Genomic DNA, 25548 nt, shown 5'->3' with positions numbered 1-25548 from the left:
CACTTGTATGTTGCAGCGGCCGTAAAAGACAACACAGCTCCAAGCTCCACAGATGAAGGAAGATATGTGCTTCTGGAGAAGACCAGGCAAGGAACTGCGGAGGGAAAGTGCGGAAAATCCAGTGTGGACGTAAATACGAACAGCAAGACTGAAGGTGAGCTTGTGACTCGTAGCAGAAGGCAGGCAGCATGTGATTGGGTACGTGCACGACACTCGGGTCAAGGAACAAGGCAAGGTGTCCAAAGTAGAAGAGATAAGGAGGGCACACAGTCTAGAGTCTCTCTCATATCTCAATTTGAGCTTCTTTGGCTGGGGGCGTGTCCTTTATCGTGCCTGAAATGGTGCAGAATCTGAAGAGAATATGAGGGACACAAGAGAACAGAATAGAGGCATCACTAACAATGTTTTGCTTATCTGCACCGAGAACAATGAATGCGTTCCTGCATGGTATACCAGATGTACATAGGGGACATTTACTGTATGTGTCCAGGGAACATTGTGGTGATGGCCTTGTTCCTCAATAATAATTAAAAATATTGTATTTTATATTGACCAACTATTTTGAAATGTTTTCTGCACTGTCTGTAGTAATCGATTCAGTTCAAAGCTCATTCATCTACAGCCTTGACAACAAATGTGGCTTTTAAATAGATCAACGTTTCCATTCAATGCAATGACAATACAATTATTTTCAATTTGAAGTCACAAAGTGTTTTTTTTTTTTTAATTACACTGTGGTTTGAAACTAACAATTATATGGCAGAGGATTAGGGTCATATGTGAACATTTTTTAAATAAAAAAGAAATAAACCAGAATTCTTGGATTAAATTGGAATTCTGAGATGAAAAAGGAGGCTTCTCAGACGTAATCCTGACTTTCATTTCAGCTGCAGCAGCAGCAATACATTGCATCTAACAGCTAAAGTTATTCCTAATTGTGATATGAAGAAAATACTTTTCTTATGTTATATCAAGGAGCAGAATCTTTAATGACAAATTATCCAACAAACCAGTAAACACTGTACTTCAGTGAGGATTCAGCATGAAATTATTTCACCATTACTGAAAAATAATGCCAAAAATGCCAAAAGTAAAGTGTCAGTTCATAATGGTCACATCTGTCTTGTCAGTTAACTACACCACGGTAAATAAACTGGTGATTAGGAAACATAATGGCAGCAATTAAAAAATACAATACAACATCTTTTACCTTGACTTTCTAAAATGTCTGCGTCTCTTCAGGGCCTTAAAACAGGAGGACTTTGTGCAGGAGTTTTTCAGGTTCAGGACCTGGTAGATGATGGGGTTGTACATGGCTGAGGACTTGGCCAGCAAGGTGGGAATGACAGACACAGCGATGGGCACTGTGTCTGGCTCACCGAACGCAGACACCACTGACACCACTGCATAAGGGATCCAAGCTATCAAGAAACCCGCACAGATCAGCATTGCCACCTGAGGGGAGAGAGAGCATTAATTTGGAGGTTACATTTTTTAAGTGTAGTGGTATGAGGTACTGAATCTACACTACACTTTCAGAATATGTTGCCACTATATCTTGCCATTCTCTGCACCAAAGTCCATAGAAAAAGCTTTCTTGTACAAGCAGTTGTATGAACCACAAATAAGCGCTAATGAAGACTTAATTGGAAATGCATTTGTTTTAACCTTTAAAGATATTCGATAATTAATAAAGGGGTTTTATACTTTTCTTCTGGACTGCCATTTACAATTTATGGATTCTTCCTTGAAAACAAAATCATTCATTACTCACTCTCCCTGTTTTTCGTGAGACTATTCCAGCTGACATAGGGTGAAAGGCGGAGTACACCCTGGACATTTATTTAAAGAGGAACTAAACCCCTGTTCTGAACCTGACTCCGCCCAATGCCTGATTTTAAAAATCTACAAAAAGTGGGCAGGGAGTTATCAGTGAGTTAAAATTCAGCGTCAGGTAGTTTGACTACAGAGAAACAAGTGTCAGATAGCTTGACGATAGCTGGATAACCTCTTAATAAAGGTATTTTAATGAAATAACAATTAAGTAGTCCCTAAGCATCTTAACGGCTGGTCGTATAGCTGCACGAAAACAAGATCCCACAGACCCGAGCACTTCCGTTTTTGAGTCTGCTTCTGTTGTCGTCTCTGTCGGCCAAGAGGGGTAAACGCAAATGTTTTGAGACTTGCTGGCGTTTTGGGACTTGCTGGTGTTTTGGGAATCCGCAGCATTTGTGAATATGCAGCTCGTTCTCCTCCTGCATGTGTTTTGGGTCGTTCCAGTGCGTTTGCCCCTGTCGGCCACCGTAGATAATTGTTAAAAGTCACCGCAAATAAATTAATCTTTGAATCGATGATGCAAATGCAGATTGCATTCATTCATACTTCTGTCTTGAATTAGCGACCTATCACCCAATCGGAAAAGTAAACTGGATGTTTTATTTTCCTACTTCCTTTCCCGCTCGTGCTGAATTCTGCTGAATTTATGCAGCTCTGCTGCAATATCCAACAGAAATATAGCAGCAGAGCTGGCGGGACTCGAAGTATTCACTTCGCTCTTGTTGTGATGCTATGCAATTCTAGCCAATGCTTTGCCATGAGAAGCATCAGATTTCTATGACATTTTCTGACCCACCTTTGTGAGCTTCATCTCAAGGTTGTGACTGTTTTTGATGCGGGCGTCAAAGTGTGAGATCTCCTTTGCCGAGGACTTGACTTTGAAGATGATCTTGACATAGGAGAAGACAATAATGCCAGTCGGGAGGACGAGGCAGAAGAACAAAATGGACAGGACAAAGCTCTGTCCGGACACAGAGGCTTGTGCCAGCCACCAGTTCAGTGTGCAGGAAGTCCCGAAGGGCTCTGGGGCGTAGCTTCCCCAGCCGATGAGGGGCATGGTGGCCCAGAAGCCTGCATACACCCAGACAAAGGCCAGGCACAGGAAGGTGTGGTGGCGTTTCCACCATGTGCCTGAAAGTGAAGGAAAAGGAGCGTTGATTGACTTTGAACCATAATTGCATAACTTTTTAATATCAAATTGTGAAATTCCTGGAGTCTTTGACTCAACTTATCCCTTTAGGGCTCGCTACAGTGGATCATCTGCTGTCATCTTGCCCTGTCCTGTTCTGTTACACCAACTCTCCTCATGTCCTCTACAGTATCCATGAACCTTCACTATCCCTCCTCTACGCTCAACGCTGACTCTCTTACTTTATCTCCAAACCTTACCAGTTCTCAATGAAAATTTCTGCAATGAATCCAAACCATCTCCACCCGACCTTATGATTTCTCAATTTGACCTTCAATGCAGTTTTGAGGATCATCTCGATCCTGATTCTCAGATAACCTACCTAGCAAAAATTACTTGAACTTGATGATTGGAACAGAAGCTGCTAAATATCTATGTGCATTTGAGCTACGAGTGAGTACCATGCAAATACATTCCAAACAAAACCTGAATCAAACCTTTGAAAAACCCTTTTTAAGGGGATGCTGACTTACCATATTGTAGATAGCAGATTTTCAGGTAGCGATCCAGGCTGACCACGGTCATCGTAGTGAGGCTCCCACAACCAAAGAAGAAGCCCGCCCAGCCGTAGAACTGGCAGCCCTCCCAGCCGAACAACCAGCGGTGGGAGAAACTGGATACTACGAAAAAGGGCTTTCCTGTCACTGCACAGACGGAATAGAAGAAGGACAGAGAGGAAGAGAAAAAATGGAATGGTGAAGAGTGGGGTTTAGGGAAAGAGGGGAGGAAATAATAAAGTTACTCATTAAATAAAACAAGCAAAGGGAAAATTCTTAATCTCATTATCTCCATTGCCTAAATTCTTCCATCAGTTATGACACATAGAATCAGGATCTGCTTGTACTGGAGCTATTTCATACTGCATTTTCAGTTCCATTTCCTTGTTTTGTTCTGGCTTTTCCTCAATGGAGAGCTCAAGCAGCAGCAACAAGGCTCCAAAATGAGTTAACCCTCCACCTCCTCCTCCTGCACTCATGACTTCTTCATTGGTGACCAATTACAACGGACTGTGAAATGAATAATTTCATTTGTTTTGTTGTGACACGCATGCTTATCTGCGACAACTAGTTCCGCTCATTTCATGTTGGACCTGCAAGCGTGAGTCCCCAGTTTAATTGGCTGAGCTCGGAAAACAATGTGTCAGACAATTCTGTTCAGATGACACTGCATTGAGGCACAGTGAAGTGAACACTGCTTGTGACATCACCCATGGACACCATGTTGCCCTTTTTCAAGCAGTAGTACACAGACATATCCTGCAACCAGGCCACTCTTGGACAGTTGTCAATCACACTGGTGTCCACGTATGCTAATATAGACAAAATTATTTGGACACCTGACAATTACATCAGCATGGACTGTAATGACCTAAACAAATACATGCACACCACTTGGAGAGATGGAGTTAGTCCCCCTATCGCAAGTATAACAGCTTCCACACTTTGTGTCCATTTATTCTGTAGAGCATTTATGAGGTCAGGCACTGATGTTGAAAGAGAAGGCCTGGCTCACAATCTCTGTTCCAGTTCATCCCAAAGGTGCTCGATGAAGTTGAGGTCAGGGCTCTGTGCAGACCTGTCAAGTTCTTTCAAACCACGTCTTTATAGTCCTTACTTTGTGCACTGGGGCACAGTCATGTCGGAAAAGAAAATGGCCTTCCTCAAACTGTTGGAAGCATAGAATTGTCCAAAATGTCTTGGTATGCTGAAGCATTAAGATCACTGGCCCAAAAGAGCCCAAAGCTTGATTGAAACACCTGAATTCAATACTTACTTGTCAAATACATTTGTCCATGAAGTGTATATGTGCTATGCTTTATTGTCTATTTTCTGTAATTGGGAGTAGCCATTGGGTGCACTCATGGCTAAATCAAGTGAGAAGTAGATTCATTTTCCAATAGATTTTCATTCAATACCACCTAATTTTCTTTTTTTTAAAAAAAGCAACATTTTTACAACCACCCCTTCATGGCTTTTCAATAAATATTTTTTTTCCTGTTTGGCTTTGGGAGGAACCCGTAAAAATCTAAATAGAAATCTATGTATGTTTATGTACACAGCAGTGGTGGGATGTAACAAAATATTTGCTTAGTTTTATGTATTTTACTTATATTACTTAGATTATATATGTGCACATATACTGTATATACAGTATATATGTATATTCAGTGTATATATACATATGTGTCACTGATGCACAGAAAAAACGCTATCTGTATGTCTTTAAACAGAATCATCAGCAAAAAAAGAAGAAGGAAATAGTACATTAAAACCTTAAGGCTTAAGCCACAACATGCATCCCTTCCTTGAGAAAAAGTCAAATGCACCAGGCAGAAAATTCCCTTGTAGTGGTGACTACAAAAGCTCCTTTCTTTTTTTTCTAACCAGTGTTTCAAATTCTAAATGTATGATCTCTTTGACAGCCCTTGTGGCAGCTTGTGACATGAGTGACTCATTATTGAACAGCATACAGTGGACTTGAAATGGGGAGAGTCAGTGCTTCGACTGCTGATCGTTTAAATTGATGCAAATCTGTAGTAGCAATTCTTGTGGTAAATCTACCTTTTAAGCAAGTGTAAATACTGTGACAGCTATGTTATTATCAGGCGAAGGATTGCAGTATTACATTATCTACTTAAATGGGAGAACCTTCCAATGAAAATAAGAGTGAATGCAGAAAACCACAATAAGAATGTGTGTCTGTGTATTTGTATTTGTTGCCTCTTTAGGAACTTCGCTGCCATAAACACTGATCTTGTTAGGACCGGTCCTCATGGAGACCAAAACCTGCTCCTAATGAGGCAGAACCTCATTTCTGAGGAACAAGTTAAGTTTAGGGCTGAGATCTTAATTATGTTTAGGTGAAGGTTGGGGATAAGAGCATGCAGATAATAGTCCATAAAAGGATAGCTGCACAAACCTGTGTGTGTGTGTTTTAGCTTCCTGTAGAGTCGGACAAGCCAGGAGCCATGTGGCGCCAAAGCCCATGCGGCATTAACATCAAAACCAAGACCAGGCAGGAATGCATGATGAGACATAATGAGCCAACAATGTGTGTTTGCATAAAGCGAGTTGTGTAATGGCGTCCGATGTAGCCACACTCTTCTGATTAGCCAATAACTCTTTACAGTTGAGGTCATATCACCATATATGGTTGACTTGGCATACTTTTGACACGTCAGAAGAGCAGGTTTTTTGGTTTTCATGTGATTTGGCACTACACAAATCACTACACTACCTAGAAAAAACAACCAAACCTCAAAGCTTTACCATCTTTATCACAGTGGTAGAGCGAGTTGTCTTTCATTCCGATCTGTCCTTGGGCATGACACTTAACCACACATTGTTCCTGATGGCTGTACACGTCGATGCACTGCAGGAAAGTGTGATTGAATGGGTGAATGGCAAACTGCACATTTGAGTGGTCATCAAGACTAAAAAAGTGCTATACAAATACAAAACTATTTACCAATTATAAAGCAAGTTCGACTTCAGTACTTTAGCCAGAAGGTCGACATTTTCTCTGCTTATAGCTTCCAACCTTGGCACAAGCAGCTTCCCCTTTTCTACCGAGACTAATAATAAACAATAAAAACCATACTGTTCTGACGTAGTGGGGAAATGCGCACTGCACCTCCATTTGACCTTTTTTTAAACTGTAGCCAAAATGCAGAAATACGCTAAGAAGTCTGTCACATAAACCTCTCCCTGTCCTTGACATCGATATGTGGCTGTCAAAAGCTGTTGCTTTGTGTGCATCACAGCTAAGGGACTTGCACAATTGTGTAACGTGACAAGCTATTTCTTTTTTTTCCGGAAATGTCGGTGCCTCCAAATAAATATTACGATTACAATTAATCCTCATCAATATTCATGGGGTGTTTTATTCAAATAAGGCCATCATTTTTCAACACGCATTCTCACCAAAGTGTTACTGTCAAAAGAAATAAATTCCCTGACAGTGGAGCCTAAAAGAAAACTGGCAACTCCCGAGGAACAGTGCATTATATGTGATCCAGCCAGTGGACTGGAAATGACTTAGATGAAAAACAGGGCGACCCAATCAACCAGCTTAGTGATCTCATCAGTAATCAGTGTTGAGTGGCAAAAACCAATATCAGTAATGGAAAATATTCATGATCATAATGGATTTCAAATCTCCTGATCTGGAAGGTGTTTTTTTGGATTTGCTCTTATTCAAATTAATTCCTACCAGTGACTTTTCTTTGCGATAAAACGGCAAACATAATGAAAATAAGACACAAGTCAGGGTCTGCAGGAAAGGAAGTAGACCATGCACTTTGTATTGTCATGCCAAAAAGTGAAAGTCTGCCAGAGGGCTATATTTTTTTTTAAAATGAAACCAAGTGTTTTTGAAGCGAAATTAACCCTTAAGTCACAAGATATAGGAGCCACAAATCACTTTTTGGCATAACATTTGGTATATTACTTTTTACACAAGCCCTTTCCATTTAATTCAATGGGTGAAAAATAATACAGTGTCATAAGGATCATTTATTTATTGTTTTCTCTTTAGACTGCTCTCTTCATTTTATTTCGAAATTTGGTAAATATGGCAACCTACTCATGCACTCATCATTTTAAACACTGAAGGTTTCTGTTCGTGATGGGACAATATAGGATATTATCACTTGACGTGATTAAAAAGCACTTTCAATAACTTAACAGTAGTGACTTTCTAATGTAGTGAAAAACACTAATATTTCACATGACTGACTTATTAAGGTCTTTTTAAATTCATTATTTTCGACCGAAAACATATGTATCCTATCTGTGATATATTTCAAGTGCAGACAGAAGTCCATATATCACCTTTCATACACAATTTTAGTCCATTATCTTTTTCATCAAGACCAGGGAGATGCTCTTGCGTCATGGTTAGCCTGGTGAAGGCTTAAAAACAGAGACAGGTCTCACAGAAATGTATTAGTGAGGATTATGGCACTGTGAATGACATCAAGTATGATCTCAACTTGTACCTTTTTAAGTTTCCTTTAATAGCTTTACTGACTATTCAGAGTCCATTTGTTGGCCCTCCAACAGCATATGTACTGTCCATCAAGATGCAAGCAGGTACTGATCAAGCTTTTCATTCATTTAATAACACAATTCTCATATCCTCTGCCTGCTGCATCTTTGACTGTGCAGGAGCGTTCATTTTTATTGACCCAACAGTAATTTTTATGGATCGTCTCTATTGAGATTATGACAGTGAAGTGCAGCATTTTCTTTATCGCTCTCTAAGGATTATAACTACTGTGTGGGTGTGTGTGTGTGCTGTTTTTAATTTAACCAAAGTCACAGGGAGGTAATGAGTTCTGTCAGCACTGTCAGTGTCAGAGAGGTTTTAAAAAGGTTTCACGGATGCTCCATCATGCTACATCAGATATTTATTTTTTTAACAACACAACAAGACAACACACACACACACACACACAGAACAAGCAATCTCACAGAAAGACCATGGAACCAACCAGAATTTGAACTTTTATCACATTTACTTCTATTATTTTGCAATTCACAACTGTGTTTATGTCCATATTAACATTGTAAAGCAACTCCCACCATGTCTTGATTAGTAATAAAAAGAATGCAAAAAAAGTGACTGTATTTCATTAACGTGATATAAATTTGTATAGATTTATTCGATTATCGATTATTATGAACGAATGTTTAATTCTTCAGAAATGTCTGAAAAAGGAATTGGACTTGTAGTCACCACTGGATCAATATGACATGTTTACTGCCTTTGTTTCAAGGCAATAATGAATGTTAGCATTACCAGCGAGGCAAAACAAAGCAAACCAGGTAGGTTTATTGGTAATGGATCACTTTACAGTACAGTAACAATATAATAATAGTATGGAGGTAATAGGCTATAGTAATCACAGAGTAATGGATCAAAAGGCAAAATGTGCACGGAAGGATAAGTTAAGAGCTTTATAACAGGGTGACGGTGGCTGATGAAGAGAGACAACGGTTTGTTTTGCAGTTTAGTAGAGGCATCTCACTCCAGTTATACTGGTGAGTTATGTAAGCGCTTCATCAATTATGCATCACCTCTGCTCCCACAATCCAGACACTTTTAATATTGAGTATTCATTTTTAATGTCTCCCCCCTCACAATCTGCAGGTTGGAGATGCCTGTGGGAAAATGCAGCTGGTGTACCTTCATCTCACACCATAGTGGGACTGTACAAGTTACACACTTGTACAGTATCAGTACTTTTTACACATACTGCTATCCCACCATCGTCTACCACTTTTTCCTCCACATGTGGGTTGGGGAGCTGCTGGTGCCAATCCCAGCTCACATAGCAACCTTCTTTCAGGGTTCCCACTGGTCCTTATAATCATTGAAAGTTAGGGAATTTGAAAAATGTTTTCAAGGCCCTTGAAACTTTTTGAAAATTGCCCTATATAAAAATGGGTAATTGAAAGTGCTTGAATTTTTTGCAAGAAAGAACTTAAGTTGATATTTAGGTAAATGTCTCCCTTGTTTGTTATGACCCAACCTACTGTTTGATGTACGTAGACGAGGCCTACGCAGAACAAACGTCAAGTCATAATTACTAGCGGTGTAATGTGGACACTGTCTACTGTCTTTCTCGCCACTGTTGACGTGAGATTCCGTGCAAAACAATGAGTCAAGCAAGAGAGAGCAAATGACATGATGCGTGGGAAATGAAAATTCCAAGATCTCTGTCTCACCAAAGAAAATTACAAACTAACTTGCCCAAGATCCCAAGAGAGTGTGCTGCAAATCAATTAAAGTGGATGCCAAAGGCGAAGCAAAGCTCTGACAAGTTGCCCTCCCATCTTCATCTGTGTCTGCACATTCACTCCTTGCATATGAGGATATTGATCCTGGGAAGTCCTTGAATTTGATGTCAACCAAGATGGGGGAACCTTGCTTCTTGCTGTGAGGCAACAGTGCTAGCCACATGTGCTGTTCTGCCATTGCACTTTTGCTTTTTTATTCTTCGGTGTTTTCCTTCATGGCTTTATAGCATTTCCTCACTCCTTCTCTTTTCTTACTTCGTCATCAATGTTGACATTATGTGAAACAGTGTCATGAATATTACTGTTGCCATATCATAATGAAATCATTTCAAAGTATTATGGCTCAGCCTCGACTGAATAAATGATTATTTTCTCTCCCAAACACTAAAACCAGCAGAATGAGAAAATAAATTAAGCAGAAGTCGGATACAAGAAATGAACTGCTGTAATGAACCTACTTCATTACACCACTTTATATACCACGCAATGGCTCAGACTCTAGCTACTAATTTAGCCTTTACCTTGGTCGATTTCTCATTTGGGGGGGGGAGATGGCGTGGGCTGATTGTTCTTTATTGGCTTAGCCATTGATGACCGCCCATAGCAGTGCACAAACAGGTCATCATCCATCAAGATGTGCAATAACACCAGAATCAATGCATAGTATGTTTTTTTTTTTCAGGTGACTCTCTCATATATAGCTCTCCTTCATTGCGTTTATTAAACACACTAAAGTGTGGCAAATGATTTGACGTAGATCATGAGACACATCAGACCTCCTCTCAGTAGACCATAGTGTTGTAAGCCTAAACAACAAAATAACCCATTGTCTGATAAGGTTTACAAGCAATTTAGCATTTAACCCACTAGAAAGTTTTCATTGAGAATGATCTCATTCAGAAAGGTTAAACAGGCCTTAAAGCTTCAGTGGAGAACTTTTATTGCGCACATGGACTTCTCAGTAATTACCAAGACAGTGCAGCCTCATGGTATGTTGCTTCTCTTTCTGCTGTTGCCCCCTCTTCTGTCTTTATTTCTCTCTTTCTCTAGATTTGTGTTTTTACTTTACTTCATAAAGTTAAAGTACATATCTCTCTATTAAGTAGTCTGACAAGACTGCATCCAGGTAACTTGGAGCTGCATAGTGTAGGAACAGCAGCAGCTGAGGTGATTAATTAGACAGATCTGATTAGTCTTATGTTCTTGTTTTCCAGCAACTTTAGTAACTGTTGATTGATCACTTTTGTCAGCACTGTGCACTGTTAGAGATGTAACACTGTGCTACACTAATGTTTATTTTTTTTTTATGGCCTGACCGATTTTAAATTCTGTTTGCATCAAACACTGGAGCTGGGATCTTAAACTCAAATGACTTGGGGGCACAGTTTGTTTGAAGTCTGGTAAGAAGGGGCCAGTCAAATGATATTCCATCAACATTTCCGACAATATTCAACATATCTTCAAAATAAGGGTTATTTTTCACAATACATAATTCATAATAAAAATATTTATGAAGTGAAATGAATCTATGAATATCAAAAATAAATAAATAATAAATCAAAAAATAAAAATAATAATAATAATAATAATAATTGAGACCTCTGCATTAGAGGATAATCTTTACACATTTTTACGTATAATCTAAAAGCTTTAAAGAAGAAGATTAAAGTACCATTTCATTTAATAAATCCATGGATTATAGCTATGGGGGGGGGAGTGACTTATGTCACCTTGTTGACATCTCATGAGGAAGAAGGTGAGAGGATCAACTGACCAACTGTAGTCTACACAATTTTACAAAAAATATATTTAATCTTCTGCAGGTAAAAAAAAGACCTTGGTTTGAGAGGTCAACGTGACCATTAACTTTGTCCACCAAAATTGATGAAAGCAGATAATCTGTAAACCTCAGTGAACATATGTTTCCAAATTGGAAAGGTTTCCCCGATGGTGTTGCTGAGATGAAAGGCAGATGATGACAATCAATATCAATTCATCTTGAAAACATTTTGATGAAATTCTAACAGGATATTTGCGACATTACGTTTGCAAGATTAGGACGGATGACAAAGGAAAAATGATGAAGACCTGTTTAATGTGACAATTTGGTCTGTGATATGCGGTAAAGTCATCTCCTGATGGCATTCACCATGATAAATAAGTGAATCTTAGATGAGAAAAATGTGTTCTATAATGTGACAAATCAATTTTATTTGTACAGTTCCAAATCATGACATACAGTACATTATCTCAAGACACTGTGCATAGACAACATCATGGAGAGCAGAGAGAGACCCAACAGTTCACACTAACCCTAACCCAGTCCAGTGCTGACAGAAGACAGGATAAAAATCTGAATGTCAAAGCATTCCCAGAGGCTGCAATCAAACTTAAGTCAAAGAAACTATTCAATTTCCAAAAGTTAGTATTGCAATATGAATAACAAGAATATAAAGATACAAAGCCATATTTGGTCAAGAAAGGACAGTTTGTGTATAGAGATAGTTGCCTGTTTCTTTATGCTCCTTCAAAAGACCTTGAACAGCACACCTCGACACCCCAGTCTGCTTTGAAATCTTTGCGTGCGAATGACCTGATGTAGTAGAACTACCTTGTGTCTTAATGCCATACTCAATCTTTCCATTTTGTACATGACCTGTGACATGTCCTGTAACCTAAACCATGTTGTGCCCTTTATACATGACAGTGAAATAATGCTGAAACAGGGTACAGTACCTGAGATGCCAAAGTCAAAAATGGCTAGATTGACAGTCATAAGCTCCGGAGGCTTTAACTTGGTCTTGCGTTTGATGGCCATATAAATGACGTAGCCATTGCCTGTTGCAGACAATATCCCTGAAAGAGAGAGAGAGAAAGTTTTAGAACATATTATTTCTTCTTAGACACATTCAGTAGACAGAGATTTCTTATGGCGTGTTTCCATTGAGTGGAACGGTTCGCTACAGTATGTATGTATTTTTTTGCATTTTCATGAGGAACAGCACCAAAATAACCCCAACTGTTCTACTTTTTGGTTCTCTTTCCTTGAGATACCATTGTTATGGTACAGTATGGTGCAGGTGGAGGTAGACCCATGACAGTCAACTGATTGGGCGTCAGAAAAGTGTCACTCCTTTGCGATGATGTTTCTAAATTTTCTAAAAATTCAAATCTTGATGTTTGGTTGAACAAAACTGTGCAGAAAAAAAGATCTGCTGGATGTCCTCCTTTGTTGTCCATTGTGTTGTTGGCTATTGTGTCTTGTTCAATGTTGTTGTTTGTTGTTTGTTGGTACGACATCATGCTTCGTAACCCACTGACGTGACCACACACAGCGCACATCCTGCCTACCATACTGTTCTCAGTCATGACGCAAGCCTAATCCAGGGCTTTACCATTCCAGTCCATAACATTATGTACCAAACCAAGCTGTACCATGATGGAAACAGGGCTTTAGTTTACTAGAAGTGTAGAATTAGTTACAGTTTTTTACCTACAACAAAATGTGCCTAATTGAGTACTGCAGCCATTTCTAGGTCCAGCTTCAGGCATAAAACTCCAGTATGTAAAATGTAGGTGCAATTACAGTAATTGTAGTTCTAATATTATTGTTTTTCATTACCCCAGAATGATCCTTTTATATTCATATCAACAACCGTGTCGGCTATATGGAGCCCATCCATACTGGACCACCATGTTTTTTACTGCAGTCCACAATAAACAAACAAATGTTTTCGGTGCAAACTGACAGCTACATAGGTGCTACAACACAGTTGGAAAGGACAGGGTGAAGTGATCACAAGATATTATTTGTATGGTACATGATCCAAAATAACAGTGCTCAACCAGCTAGACTTTAAAGCTCAAGATTGTTTACTCTTTCTTTACCACTTTCCCGCAGATAACTAAATCTAAAGGTAATCCTACTCCAAATGATGAAGGACATTACGCCCTCCTGATTCACTCTCCAGCCAAGGTACATTCACAACATCCAAATCACAGTGCTGCTCAGATTTAAAGGTTAGTCTGTGTCCACTGCAGAAAATAAACTCCATAGCTTTGACCACAGGAGAAGAATAATAAACAAACTTTAAGACTCACACACTCATCACTCATGTTGCTGCCATTGTTGCAGAAAGGAAAGCCCTGTCACAACACATCATGGACTTACAAACATGGCAAACCAGAATAAACTCCAGAATCAGCTATTCAACTCAATTTGGAGAGTTAATTTTGTTACCTTCCACCCAAAGCACTGTAAGACAAAAACAAATGTGACTGATCATCACAAAATCTGAACAAAATTAACATTTCCATACATATTTCATAATTCGCTGTTGTGGAGCAGTGTGTATGCACATGCTTTCTTTGAATCTTTCCTGTTGCCAAGCTGAGAGAGGTGGTGGAAATCTTATTACACTTGTCCATGGCAACAGCAATTTTCCTGAACCTTCTTGTCACCTCTCAAGCCACTGACTTTCTGCCAAAAGCTTTGCAATTTAAACATGTGAAAATTATTGTGGAGTTAAAAGAAATTAAAAAGGCAAGTGTAGGAAAAATAGAAATATGTAGTTATGCTGTTTAGTCTGTGAATAAATTAGAAATATCTGCAATTAGGTTCAATATAGGGTCATGGATATCCCTATGATTCCTCTAGTCTGTCCTTCTTTAACCTCGCAACCTATCAATTTATTATGATGAAGCGCATTTTAAATTAGCAAAAACAAACAAAATCTCCCGAGGAGGGCTAAGTGCTCCTCAAGTATTCATTTAGTGAGAAAATTGCTCTTTAGATGTGCTCCAGAGATCTTAGTAACAATAGCTCTTCATTCAAAATGCTAGCAATTTGTAACCATGGAAATCTTCTCCATCACAGCACAACAGTGTGTTCTTTATTCAACACTAATGAAGCATCAATGCTGAGACAATAGATAAGCAGCACATGTTGCAATTGGTTCTTAGTGCAAGATAACTTAAGGCAAATGCGCTTGTGCTGCTTTTAGTGTTGTGTGTGTACCATGTTTGTCCAGCATACTTTCTGTTTCACTGTAACAAACATTTTCCTCATTAAAACAGAAAGACTTGGGTCAATTGTATCCACACTACAACCCCCGATCCCCTCAAATAAGGATGCTACTTTCTCTTTTATGATGTGTTGCATTTGTAAATTTGTACATAATCTACTTTCCATTATATTTTCCATATAAATTGGAGCTCTGTTTTGAATGCTTCTGTACTTTTCGATTGTCCCCTTTTGAATAAAGGGTCAAACAGCCGTCCCTCTTCCTTGCATCCTTTTTTAGGACCATTTAGCCATCACAATGACGCTGAAGCTATTAAATTAGGTAAAAATCCTGCATAGTTCTGCGTTAACGTCAGGTCGTCTTTTAAAAAAAATTCTCTACATTTCTTCTTTTCTGTTTATCTTTACATTTTTAATAATAGCTTACTGTCAATATAACACTAATGTCATTAATGTTAAGACCATGACTAAGTCCACTAAATACTGTATCTGCCCTCCGATACTTCTTAGTTGTGGTCTTTGTTTGGTCGATGGAACTTCCATGAAGGCAGCATGACAAGTGAAGGCTTCAGGCTTGAACATTGTCATGAGTCGGCCAGTTAGTCAGTCAGTCAGTCAGAAACCACTGGCAGCAACATTCCTGCCATCAATTCATCATGATACAGGGGAGTGAAAAATAAACAATAAAAGAGTCCTGACATTTCTAGTACACGAGACACCACAGGCTATAATGAGGGAAAACAGGGAGAGTGTTGAGGATGCAAGTGTGACAGCATGGTTACCATCCCCTCTACTTCATCATCATTCTGCATTCGCACACTTATTAAAGAACCTCGTCAGCCACCGTCTAATGAACTGACACTTTCCATAACAACTGGGTTGATTCTGATGGCCTGACATTGTCAATGTGCTTTGATGTGTTATGTCTTTCAGTGGAAACACACAGGCGAGCCTGACAGGGGTTTCCTCATAAGTGACGTGTGAATTTGTCAATGAATTTGTTTTGGGGTTTTTTTAATGAAAGAGAATAAATGTCAGTGTAATGTGAAAGGGGACATTTGCATTTAGTTTTTAAAGCCACTTTGACCGACAAAAAGAACACAAGTGTGTGCTGTGCCCGATGTCAGTGATACAAACGTGACACAACAGACAACAATGGAGGACATTCAGCAGCTTTTTTTTTTCCTACCCGGTTTGTGGCTGTTTATCTTAACAAGACGTCCAGCTTTGTATGAGAATAGACTGCAGGCTCGACTTCCGTGGGACATCTCCATATGGCTTTCTCGTCACTGACCTTATACAGGCCTCAGTGTAATGATGTGTATATGTATTTTATGTACTCGGCCACACTGTTCCACTGCACTTTTCTTTGGTGTCCTTTGTTGTGTCCCACAATGTGCTACTTTTTGCCCTTGAATTGCCCCTCAGGGATATATAAAGTTTTCCGAATTTGAATTTACAACCATTGCAAGGGAGTGAGGTTTTTTTAGGCTATACTTAGGCTTAAACAAGGGTTACTCAATCCTAGTCCTGCGGCCCATCTCCCCGACACACCTAACAATAAGAATTGTCTATTGTTTATCTTTGTGCGATGGTTAATATCTGCGCATGTGAAATCACATACATTGTTTGTGAATCATTGTTTTTTGCACTGGATTATTGACACAATTCTGATTCCATATCTGGGATTCAGCTCCAACACCAAGCGCACATCCTCTCTATGTTCTCTGCATTTAGCAAACATCCACCAGTAACCATGGTGGACCAAGAAAACCATGTTTACTGGCTTTGTTTATTTTCTGCCACCACGAGGAGGCGATATTTTCAAACTTGGTTTTTGCAAATTGGTTTTTGCATAGACATCTCCAGCAATAGCCCATCATCGAGCATTGCAAGTTTGGTTGAGATCGGACCTTCCATCACAAAATTATAAGAGTTTTGTTGTGTGTTACTTTGCTGCCCCCTATCTCGTATGCCATGTGACGCTTTAACTAACCATAAGCATTGCAAGCTCCTGAACTTGTCCACAGTAACCGCACCAAGTTTAAAGATGATCACATGAAAGCTCTAGGACAAGTTCGTTCAAATACCATTGGTGCAAAAGGACGAAAATCGTCTCAGATTTGGCGTGCAAACCAAGATGGCGGCCTTCCTGTAGGATTTACAGGAAAGTCATCATCGGCTTTTTTGACCGTCCCCACCTAATAAACGTGTGTACCAAGTTTCCTTCACGTACGTATATGTAATGACCTAATAGAAGTTTTTTTGCGACAGTGTTTCACATGCAATTTTTTTTTGGGACCCAAAGATGGGTTCCACTCGATTTTCTTTTGGATCCCCAAACAAATTTTGGGCAACCTTTATTTAGTCTGTATTCACATACAAACACTAATTTGACCATGAATGTGATTATACATGTTGGCATTTCCATACAGACATGGACAACGTACTAAATGTAGTATTATCAAGGTATGACAGGTCAGGTCCTGATAGCAGCACATGGGGAAATGCAGCAATTGGACGATGTGCACAATCGCATCTAACAGTTTCTAACAGACAGATACAGAAAGTTGAGTATATATTAGTATGATGGAAATACTCTTTCATGTATAGGTGGTGGTGGCATCTCATCTCATCACAGAGGATGAGTGGTGGCTGAGCGGGAATGAAACCGCAGAGAAGTATGTGCATGTGTGCCCTACAAAGGCCTGTGACTCAGTCTTCAAAGGAAAACACCAGCAGCTTGTGCAGGGCTCAGCCGTGGTTGCTTGTGTTTGTCAGCTGCAGTAAAGATTATGTTGTTTATATTCTCCTGTTTTGTTCTCCAGCTGTTATCTTCTTAGTCTTTCTTTGATTTAAGTAATTATCACTAATTCAGGGCCAGCATTCAGATGCGAGCAACCATTTTCTCACAATCACACCTGTGGTCAATTTAGCGTGTCCAATTACTGCGATCTGCATATTTTTGGACTATGGGAGGAAAAAACCCACATGCTCTTGGGAGAACATGCAAACTCAACACAGAAAGGCTCTTGGTAGAACCAGGATCCAAACAGGTGACCTTTTGTATTGCGTGAGGCAACAATGCTAGTCACTTCACCACCATGTGACCCTTAATTATGATCATGCAAACAAAACATGGGCGTAGAAAACAGTGTTTAGAATAGAATAGAATAGTTTCCACCACCACCATCACCTTGGTCTTGGTCACATTCAGAATCAGGTCCCCACTGTCCTGTACTCCCCCTCCTGTCCATCCCTTAGACACCCCACCCCCGCAGAGTCATTGGAAAACTTCTGCAGGTGGCATGACACAGAGTCATTGAAAGTCTGAGGTGTATATGGTGAACATGAAGGGGGTGTAGGGGACGGCTGGATGGGAGGGGGGGAGGTGAGACAGTGTCCAAGCAGTTCTCCAGGGGTGCCAGATGGGGGAGGTGCAGAGGCAGGGGGAGGGAGAGAGGTGTGATGTGTGAAGGAGGCAGAAGGGGGCTTTTTCATTTTCTGGTAAGATACTTGTACTTTTACTCAAGTATCCCTTTAAGATACTTTATACAAGACAGGTAGTAGTCAAATAAAATAATATACTTGTTCAAGTTTTGGAAAACAGCAGTTAATGGCTTATACAAGTCTTTTTTTGTTTTGTTTTTTTTCTAAAGTTATATGGTAGATGTTCCCCCTAGCTGGAGTTTATATTAGATAATTTGAATCCTTTTTGTAATACCCAGTGCTACTTCACAGAGAGAGGTAACAAAAGTAATATCAACACAAACAGGAAATGGCCTCATTAGGCAGAACATGCACTTTCCCATACGTGAGTGGAATGTGATCATGATTTGCTGCAGCTGTACGTCACTATTGCACTTTAACTATAACCAAAAAAGGTTGTGATGACAATGACCTGATTTGTCCTTCTTCCTGCCTCATCCTGTCTCTAAGATCCAGGATTTATAGCCAGGAAAGGTCAGTAATTTGTTTGGACGTTTAATTGTATAATTGCTGTCATCTGCACACTAAAAGAAAATAAATTACATGGAATCATGAAACCCAAATTAAATTAAGAAATTACAAAAAAGGAAGATAGGATTCATTTTTACACACTTGTCTGCATACATACAAGAAAAGAAGAACGCAGCATTTAGGCTTTTTGAAAAATGTTTTGTCAGCGTGTATACTAAATAGTTGGAGATGCTTCAAATTTAAAAGATTACAACTTTATTCTCTGCCATTGCTCAAGACATTGCTCAGTGCAATATTGATGTTTGAAGTCTTGGTGTTGGTGTTTAATATGTAATAAGTACATTACAAGGGACTTTTGAGGAAATACTTTTCTTTTTTTATCACAGTAGTAGTTGTAGAAGAAGTAGAAAAGAAAAAAAAATTACCAAAGAAGCCGCATCATCTAAAAATACCTGAAAGTGCTAAAGTGTTAAAAAGTCATACAAGCATAAGTCTACTGACTAGCCAATAAAATAGCAACATGCACATGCTGCATGCCAGGGCCGGCTCTACCTAATTTTGTGCCCTAGGCGAGATTGCTCTCCGTGCCCCAAACACACACACACACACACACACACACACACACACACGAATTACACCAGCCAAATGAACAATCACACATGTTTAATTTGAACAACAACAGCAAACAACTTTCAAGTACCTCTGATCCCTGCTCTGACCCTGAGGTCACCCGTCATGTGATTCAGCAGCACCATATTTTAGGAACATTATTGTTTATTCATTTGTTAATATTTATTATTTTCAAGAGAGAACACACAAATGAGGGCGACTGGGAATAGAAAATCATTTTTATTTTCATTGTTTTAAATTTTTTTTTTTTTTTTGCCTTGTGGCGCCCCTCCAGCAGATGGCGCTCTAGGCGACCGCCTATATCGCCTATGCCAAGAGCCGGCCCTGCTGCATGCGTTGCATATCGTCGACCCTGTTATACTTGCACGTCAGGTACTATAGTATCTGACTTCCCCATCCCACCCTCCCACTGCATTTCCTTTAGATGTTTCTCTGCACACATAAACACAACGATTGCCAAGGTTTGATTCATCATCTACTAGTGCATGTTTATGATGCGTCGCAGCTGAGGATGGAAATGATAATAACTCAGTGGATATTAGCACCGCATGAATCATAGTTGATTTCTTGTTGAACCATTTGATTTATCTTATAAGATTGTTGAAATGCCTATACTGTAGGAGGCATAACGGCACACAACTGATGAGTGATGGCCAAAAATGAGGCCTGCTCGGATTAAGTCACAGCAGCTTTTTAAGAAGATTTGCATCCAAGGAAAACAAAAGGGAAGAGGGAGCTCAGCCAACTGTCATAACAGAACTCCACAGCTCCTGAAAGGCCTCATCAAAAGTTATCAATATAGAAGTTCAAACACATGCCACATGACTCTTCTTATGATCACACTCCCTGAACACCCACATCAAGTTTGATTGCAGAAGCACTTTCAGTGAAATGATAGGAGAGGGATGTTTTCCACAATCACAACAGACTGACCTATGATGCAGATGTAAAAACCTGCGACGATATCCGCCTCTCTGGAGAGTCTGGAGGCGAAGGGGTCACCACGGAGCAAATGATGGGAGGCATACAAGGGCCATGTCTCATTCTCCATCACTGCCATCAGTGGGGATTGTCCTGTGAAGTGGAGGAAAGGGTTGCAGAAACAATTAACCTCTTTCCTCAAAATGAAAAAAAAGAAATGGAAAATTCATATACACACACACTCAGTGGTATTATGTAAACAGGACACATCGTGACACGATTATACGCATAAATACAGTAACTGGAACACAAACCCATACATGCATGTGTAGAATAATTCATGAGCCAATATCCACAACGCTGCATCCTCTATAATTCCAAAAGTCCACTCCAGCAATCACAAACAGATGTCACAGGAGTAAACAGAGCCTCACTCTCTTTAGTGACAGAAGGGGCAGCAACAGCTTCCCTGTACGACAGGATGATGAATGTGAAAACACGCCCCTCAGTTAAGGTTAGGAGACCATATTTTAACATGTGATAATGAAAAAGCACAGGTGTAACAACCATAGACTGGTGTTTCCCAAACATCATTTCTAAGAAATGTTTGGTAAGTTAATTAAAAAGGTATTTTAACATCTACACGGTTGGGAAACTTGGGGTGGACCCAAAACATGTCTTCCACAACCCATCTCTGGGTCCCAACCCAGTCTTAGACTGTATATATAACGTGGATGTAGTGCACCAGTTGCAAAGTAAAATCCTGTTTTGAAAGTTCAAGATTGTTGCACCTGCAACAAGGCACCGACTGGATGATCCCGGCTGTCAATCACACCGATATCTGCCATGCTTTATCGTCTATTTTCCTCCAAATGGGAACATCCATCCATTTTCTATACTGTTTTATCCTCCACAGGGGTGTGCCAATCACAGAGACATATAGAGACAAACAACCATTCAACCGTTCAATCTCACACCTATGATCAATTTAGAGTGTCCAATTTACCTAATCCCCATATTGCATGGACTGTGGAAGGAAGCCGGAGAACCTGTAGAAAACCCATGCACACACATGGAGAACACACAAACTCCATGCAGAAAGACACTTGTTCCAAGAATAAAATAACATCATGTTCTACAGTATTGAAGAGGATGTGAGAAAATATCTCTAGGGTCATTTTGCAACCCAACATTTTCCCATCTTCCATTCAATCTGAGGTCTTTTTGCATCTATTGGTATCAGCCAGTAGTGGCTATTCAATAAATTGTTGCTTCTTGGTTAGCCACATCCTACAAACTAGAAAATGATGTCCACTTTTTATCCACAGTCTATGTCAATTTTATATAGTTGCTAGGTTTCTTATGGTGCGAGTGGTGTGTTTGCTCAGTTACACTGTCGTGGCATAGTAAGGTAACTAAATTAAATGTTCAATGATGATATAAAAAAGCTATTTCTTTAGAAATACATCTTGGAAGTGTGTCCATATCTGTCGCTTCAGAACCAGTGTCAACGTCCTTTGCTTTGCCAGTGAATTGCTGAATGGCCTCACTCCTTACATTTCTCTTACTTATGTTCTTTCACTTTCTCTCAGGTCCCCATGCCACTCTTAAATTTTCTCAGAAAACAAGATTGATACTTAAAGGTAATCAAGCTGTGACACTCTAGGCTGGTTCCTTCACTACCTGTTACCAAACCTCATCTTGGCCTTTAATACAGTGTGAAATGAAGCTCTGTTTATCTGTTTATACAAGGAAACAGGCAGAGGTGGAAAAATCATTTAAATGATCTACTCAAGTAAAAGTAGTATTCATTTATTGAATTTACTTAAGGGCAGGTAAACATTACCATTCTAAAAACCTACTTAAGTAAATTGTAATTAAAATGATAGCTCATGTAAAATATACAAGTTAGTCTCTCCTGTATACCTGTGTATAAATAGGAGAGACTAACTTGTATATATACATATATCAAACTATTGCTTTCAATGAAAGGAACACCTTTATAAATAAGTTAAGTAACAAAATAAAACATATCGACATGTGGCAAAAAAAAAGAAGAATTAAGAATTATCATCCAATCAAACATTTTCAAACAATACAACCATTAAAGGTGTCAAATGCCAGTAGTCATATTATGCATCTATAATCAATTAAATTTCAATCAATTAAAACATTTTTTTAATACAATTTGTAAATTGTGAGATTTTGAGACTACAAAGTGTACAAAAAGCAATTCCATTACAGTCAATGTAATTTGCTGCTCTCCAACTATTGTAACAGGAAATGCTGTATAGTATGGTATTCTATGATACCATTTTAAATATGGGCTCTAAATGGAACCGGGGCAAAATTCTACCTGACCTCTACCCACCTGTCAACTGAGCTATAGGGATGTTTCATTCATGTGATTTCTAAACCTCCTTAATTTTGCACTCATATGCATCTCCCTTTTACAGATGTGCCAACCTTTTCATCTGTTAAAACTTAAATGAGACATTTCTGAGTGTGCAAATTGAACATTTGCATAAAAACAGGCTGACGTGAAATGCTGGACTTCATCCATTAACCCTTTGCTCAGCTCTTCATGCTCTTTTCATTTCTTCCCTCATCCCGTCCTGTACAATTTGGTGCAGCACACACAGTCTAACATACATACGGGTAATATTCAACAATCACCAAAACCTTTCAATTTCATAGTTTTTAAATGTGGTCACGGAATTATAAATTAAACTTGAACCAGTGCCTATAGGATCCTCCATTAAGAAAATGAAAAATCCATTGATCCAATGATCCTATTCATTATTTGGAGGATATAGCACCCTTACATAAATGTAAATATTCAGTTTCTATAGAATCTTAAGGTAAGTGACTGTTAGAAGTGTTAATAAGGACATATAAAATGTGCAAAGGAGGTCATTTGTTGATTATCCAGTATCTCTTTTCTTTTCATGAGGGTCCCATATTTGCTTTTATGAAACTGTGACTGAGCTGAATACTTGATAGTTACTATTTAATAGGAGAAATGCTTTGATATTAACCAGAATGCATAATTAACATGTCAATTTCAGGCTTTAATCAAGAATAAAGGCCATTGCTTTACATTGCTTATATTCTTCTGAAACTTGTCAGATAAAAGTAATTATCAAACCTTTTGTAAATATATGTTTTTATAATTTGTTCTGTCATATAATGAATGTGAATTTCATTCTCACGTTTGTCAGACAAAGATGACACAGCCCTGAAAGTAAATGATGAGAAAATAAAACGAAACACACAAAGAAATGTTTAATACCTGACAGCTGGTTTATTAATTCAGCCTCATGGTGTTTTGTTTTCCCTTGATTCCATCCTCGAGGTAAAACTGCAAACATTGACATCTGGATTAGCTTTATCTTTCTACCAAAAATGAATTAACACAGTCGGGTTTTTTCCTGAACAGCTATGCAGCTTTCACTGCCCACAAATTGGATTTTTCACTACAGTAAAAAAAATAAAAAGGATACACTCACTTAACATTCTTTTAAACAAGTGTAATTAAATGTTACGATTCAAGCAATTAAAAACGCAGTATGCAATTTCTGCTTCCTGGGGTCAACCAAAACAATAACAAAAGAACAAATGTATTAAAATGTAATGACATCTGAAAGCAACATTCAGCAGCACAACACATAGCAAATGGCAGTGAGTAGTCGTAATCTATTAGTGACTAATTCATACAATGAATTGAAAGGCAATATTCAGTTCTAACAAATAGAACTGAATATTTCCTTCCTTACTTTGACAGTCGATGAGAGTTTGCCTTAGGCATCATAGCAGAGACAGCAAAGTGAATGATGTCATTAAAAAAATTGTCCAAAACGAAGCAGAAATGATGTAAAGACTGTTGTAAACATTTTGGCCTATATAAGTTCCCAACTCAGCAAAATATAGAAGAGAAAAAAACTTAGAAGATGAAACAACAAAGGGTTGTTATATTTTGGGCATTTTGGGTTGTGCCTTTTTTGGACATTTAACTTTGTGAACTAAACATTGTAAATTCTGAATAATCACTTTCAAAAGCCTCAAATTGTGTTTGTCTTTCACCCCATATGACTTGCAGAAAAGGAAGTAATGTTGTAAATGATCAAACTCCATCCATAGTATGCCTTAAAAGGGTTCAGTTACAGCTCACAAAAGTGTCATATCATCATGCTAAGATGCAAATGAGGAAAAAAGAGCCTGTTCAAACTTACAGTACATGACAGCAACTTGTAAATCAAACTGGATTTGTCTTTCTGTAGCTATTTACTTATTTGGCTCTGGTTTTGGTCTCCACCCCCAAATAGAAACAATCGTTTAATGGTTTATTTTTATTTTTTTCAATTGTGTAAAAAGAAAGCAGAATGGGGCTAAAAAGCTCAGGACAGAAGAACTGAAAGGTTGCAATTCTCAGTTTAATTTTCACCATTACTGAGATTTTATACATTTAAACAAAAATAAAATTATAATACACATTTCTCCAAGATCTACAGAGATAGATTGTGTATCATGTGGTGTGAACCTTAACTAGTACAGTCAACAACACGATGACAACCATATATCATAACACACTTTGTGTTTTCCTCTTTATTCTTCTTCTCTACTTACATCAGTCAGTCCTCATTAACAGTATAGCACACCTTTGTGTCCTGCCATCCCACAACAGATCGCAGTAATAATATCATCCTGGCATGCGAGAAAGAGCAAGAATTACCTAATAAAATACCTGTTCTCCCAGAATTAAAAATCTACTGATCAAATTTTAAGCACGGACTGGGAAATCCAGTTAATCCAGAACTAAATGACACTAACATCACTTCTTGACCACCTCACTTTCATCTTCCAGTTCACTTAATTGTGTGCAGATGATGTGAGTTACGTTCATGGCTCCAGCTGCAATTCTGATCACGGGCCATCCACAAATGGAGTTATATCTTAAGTGACTGAGATTAGCTACACAAATAGAGCACGTATTCCTTTGGTAATTTTCCAAAATTACATTTCTCTTTCTCTCCACCATGGAGTCGGCATACTGATGTGTCCACAGGCAAGATATTAACCCTAATTTGCTCCTGCCAGCTGTGAATGATGTGTCATAGAAACAGTTACGCACGTATAGATGTGTGCCTTTGTGTGGTCACCATTAATTGAAGAGAGTTATATAAATA

General features: G+C 38.8%; 1 protein-coding gene across 1 annotated transcript; it reads right to left on the bottom strand.

Annotated features, from left to right (window-relative positions):
* Positions 1-268: 268 nt before the first annotated feature.
* Positions 269-23742, bottom strand: opn5 (opsin 5). Its single transcript, XM_044048459.1, has 7 exons — positions 23655-23742; positions 20375-20515; positions 12565-12684; positions 3499-3669; positions 2633-2967; positions 1211-1455; positions 269-350 (listed from the first exon to the last, which is right to left on the bottom strand). The coding sequence occupies exons 1-7, from the start codon at positions 23737-23739 to the stop codon at positions 284-286; spliced, it is 1164 nt and encodes a 387-aa protein (XP_043904394.1). The 5' UTR covers positions 23740-23742; the 3' UTR covers positions 269-283.
* Between the last annotated feature and the right edge of the window lie 1806 nt (positions 23743-25548).

This window comes from Solea senegalensis, linkage group LG17, assembly GCF_019176455.1.
Source record: "Solea senegalensis isolate Sse05_10M linkage group LG17, IFAPA_SoseM_1, whole genome shotgun sequence".
NCBI classification, from domain to species: domain Eukaryota; kingdom Metazoa; phylum Chordata; class Actinopteri; order Pleuronectiformes; family Soleidae; genus Solea; species Solea senegalensis.
The sequence above is the reverse complement of the archived record's forward strand: the minus strand, read 5'-3'. Positions and strand labels throughout refer to the sequence as shown.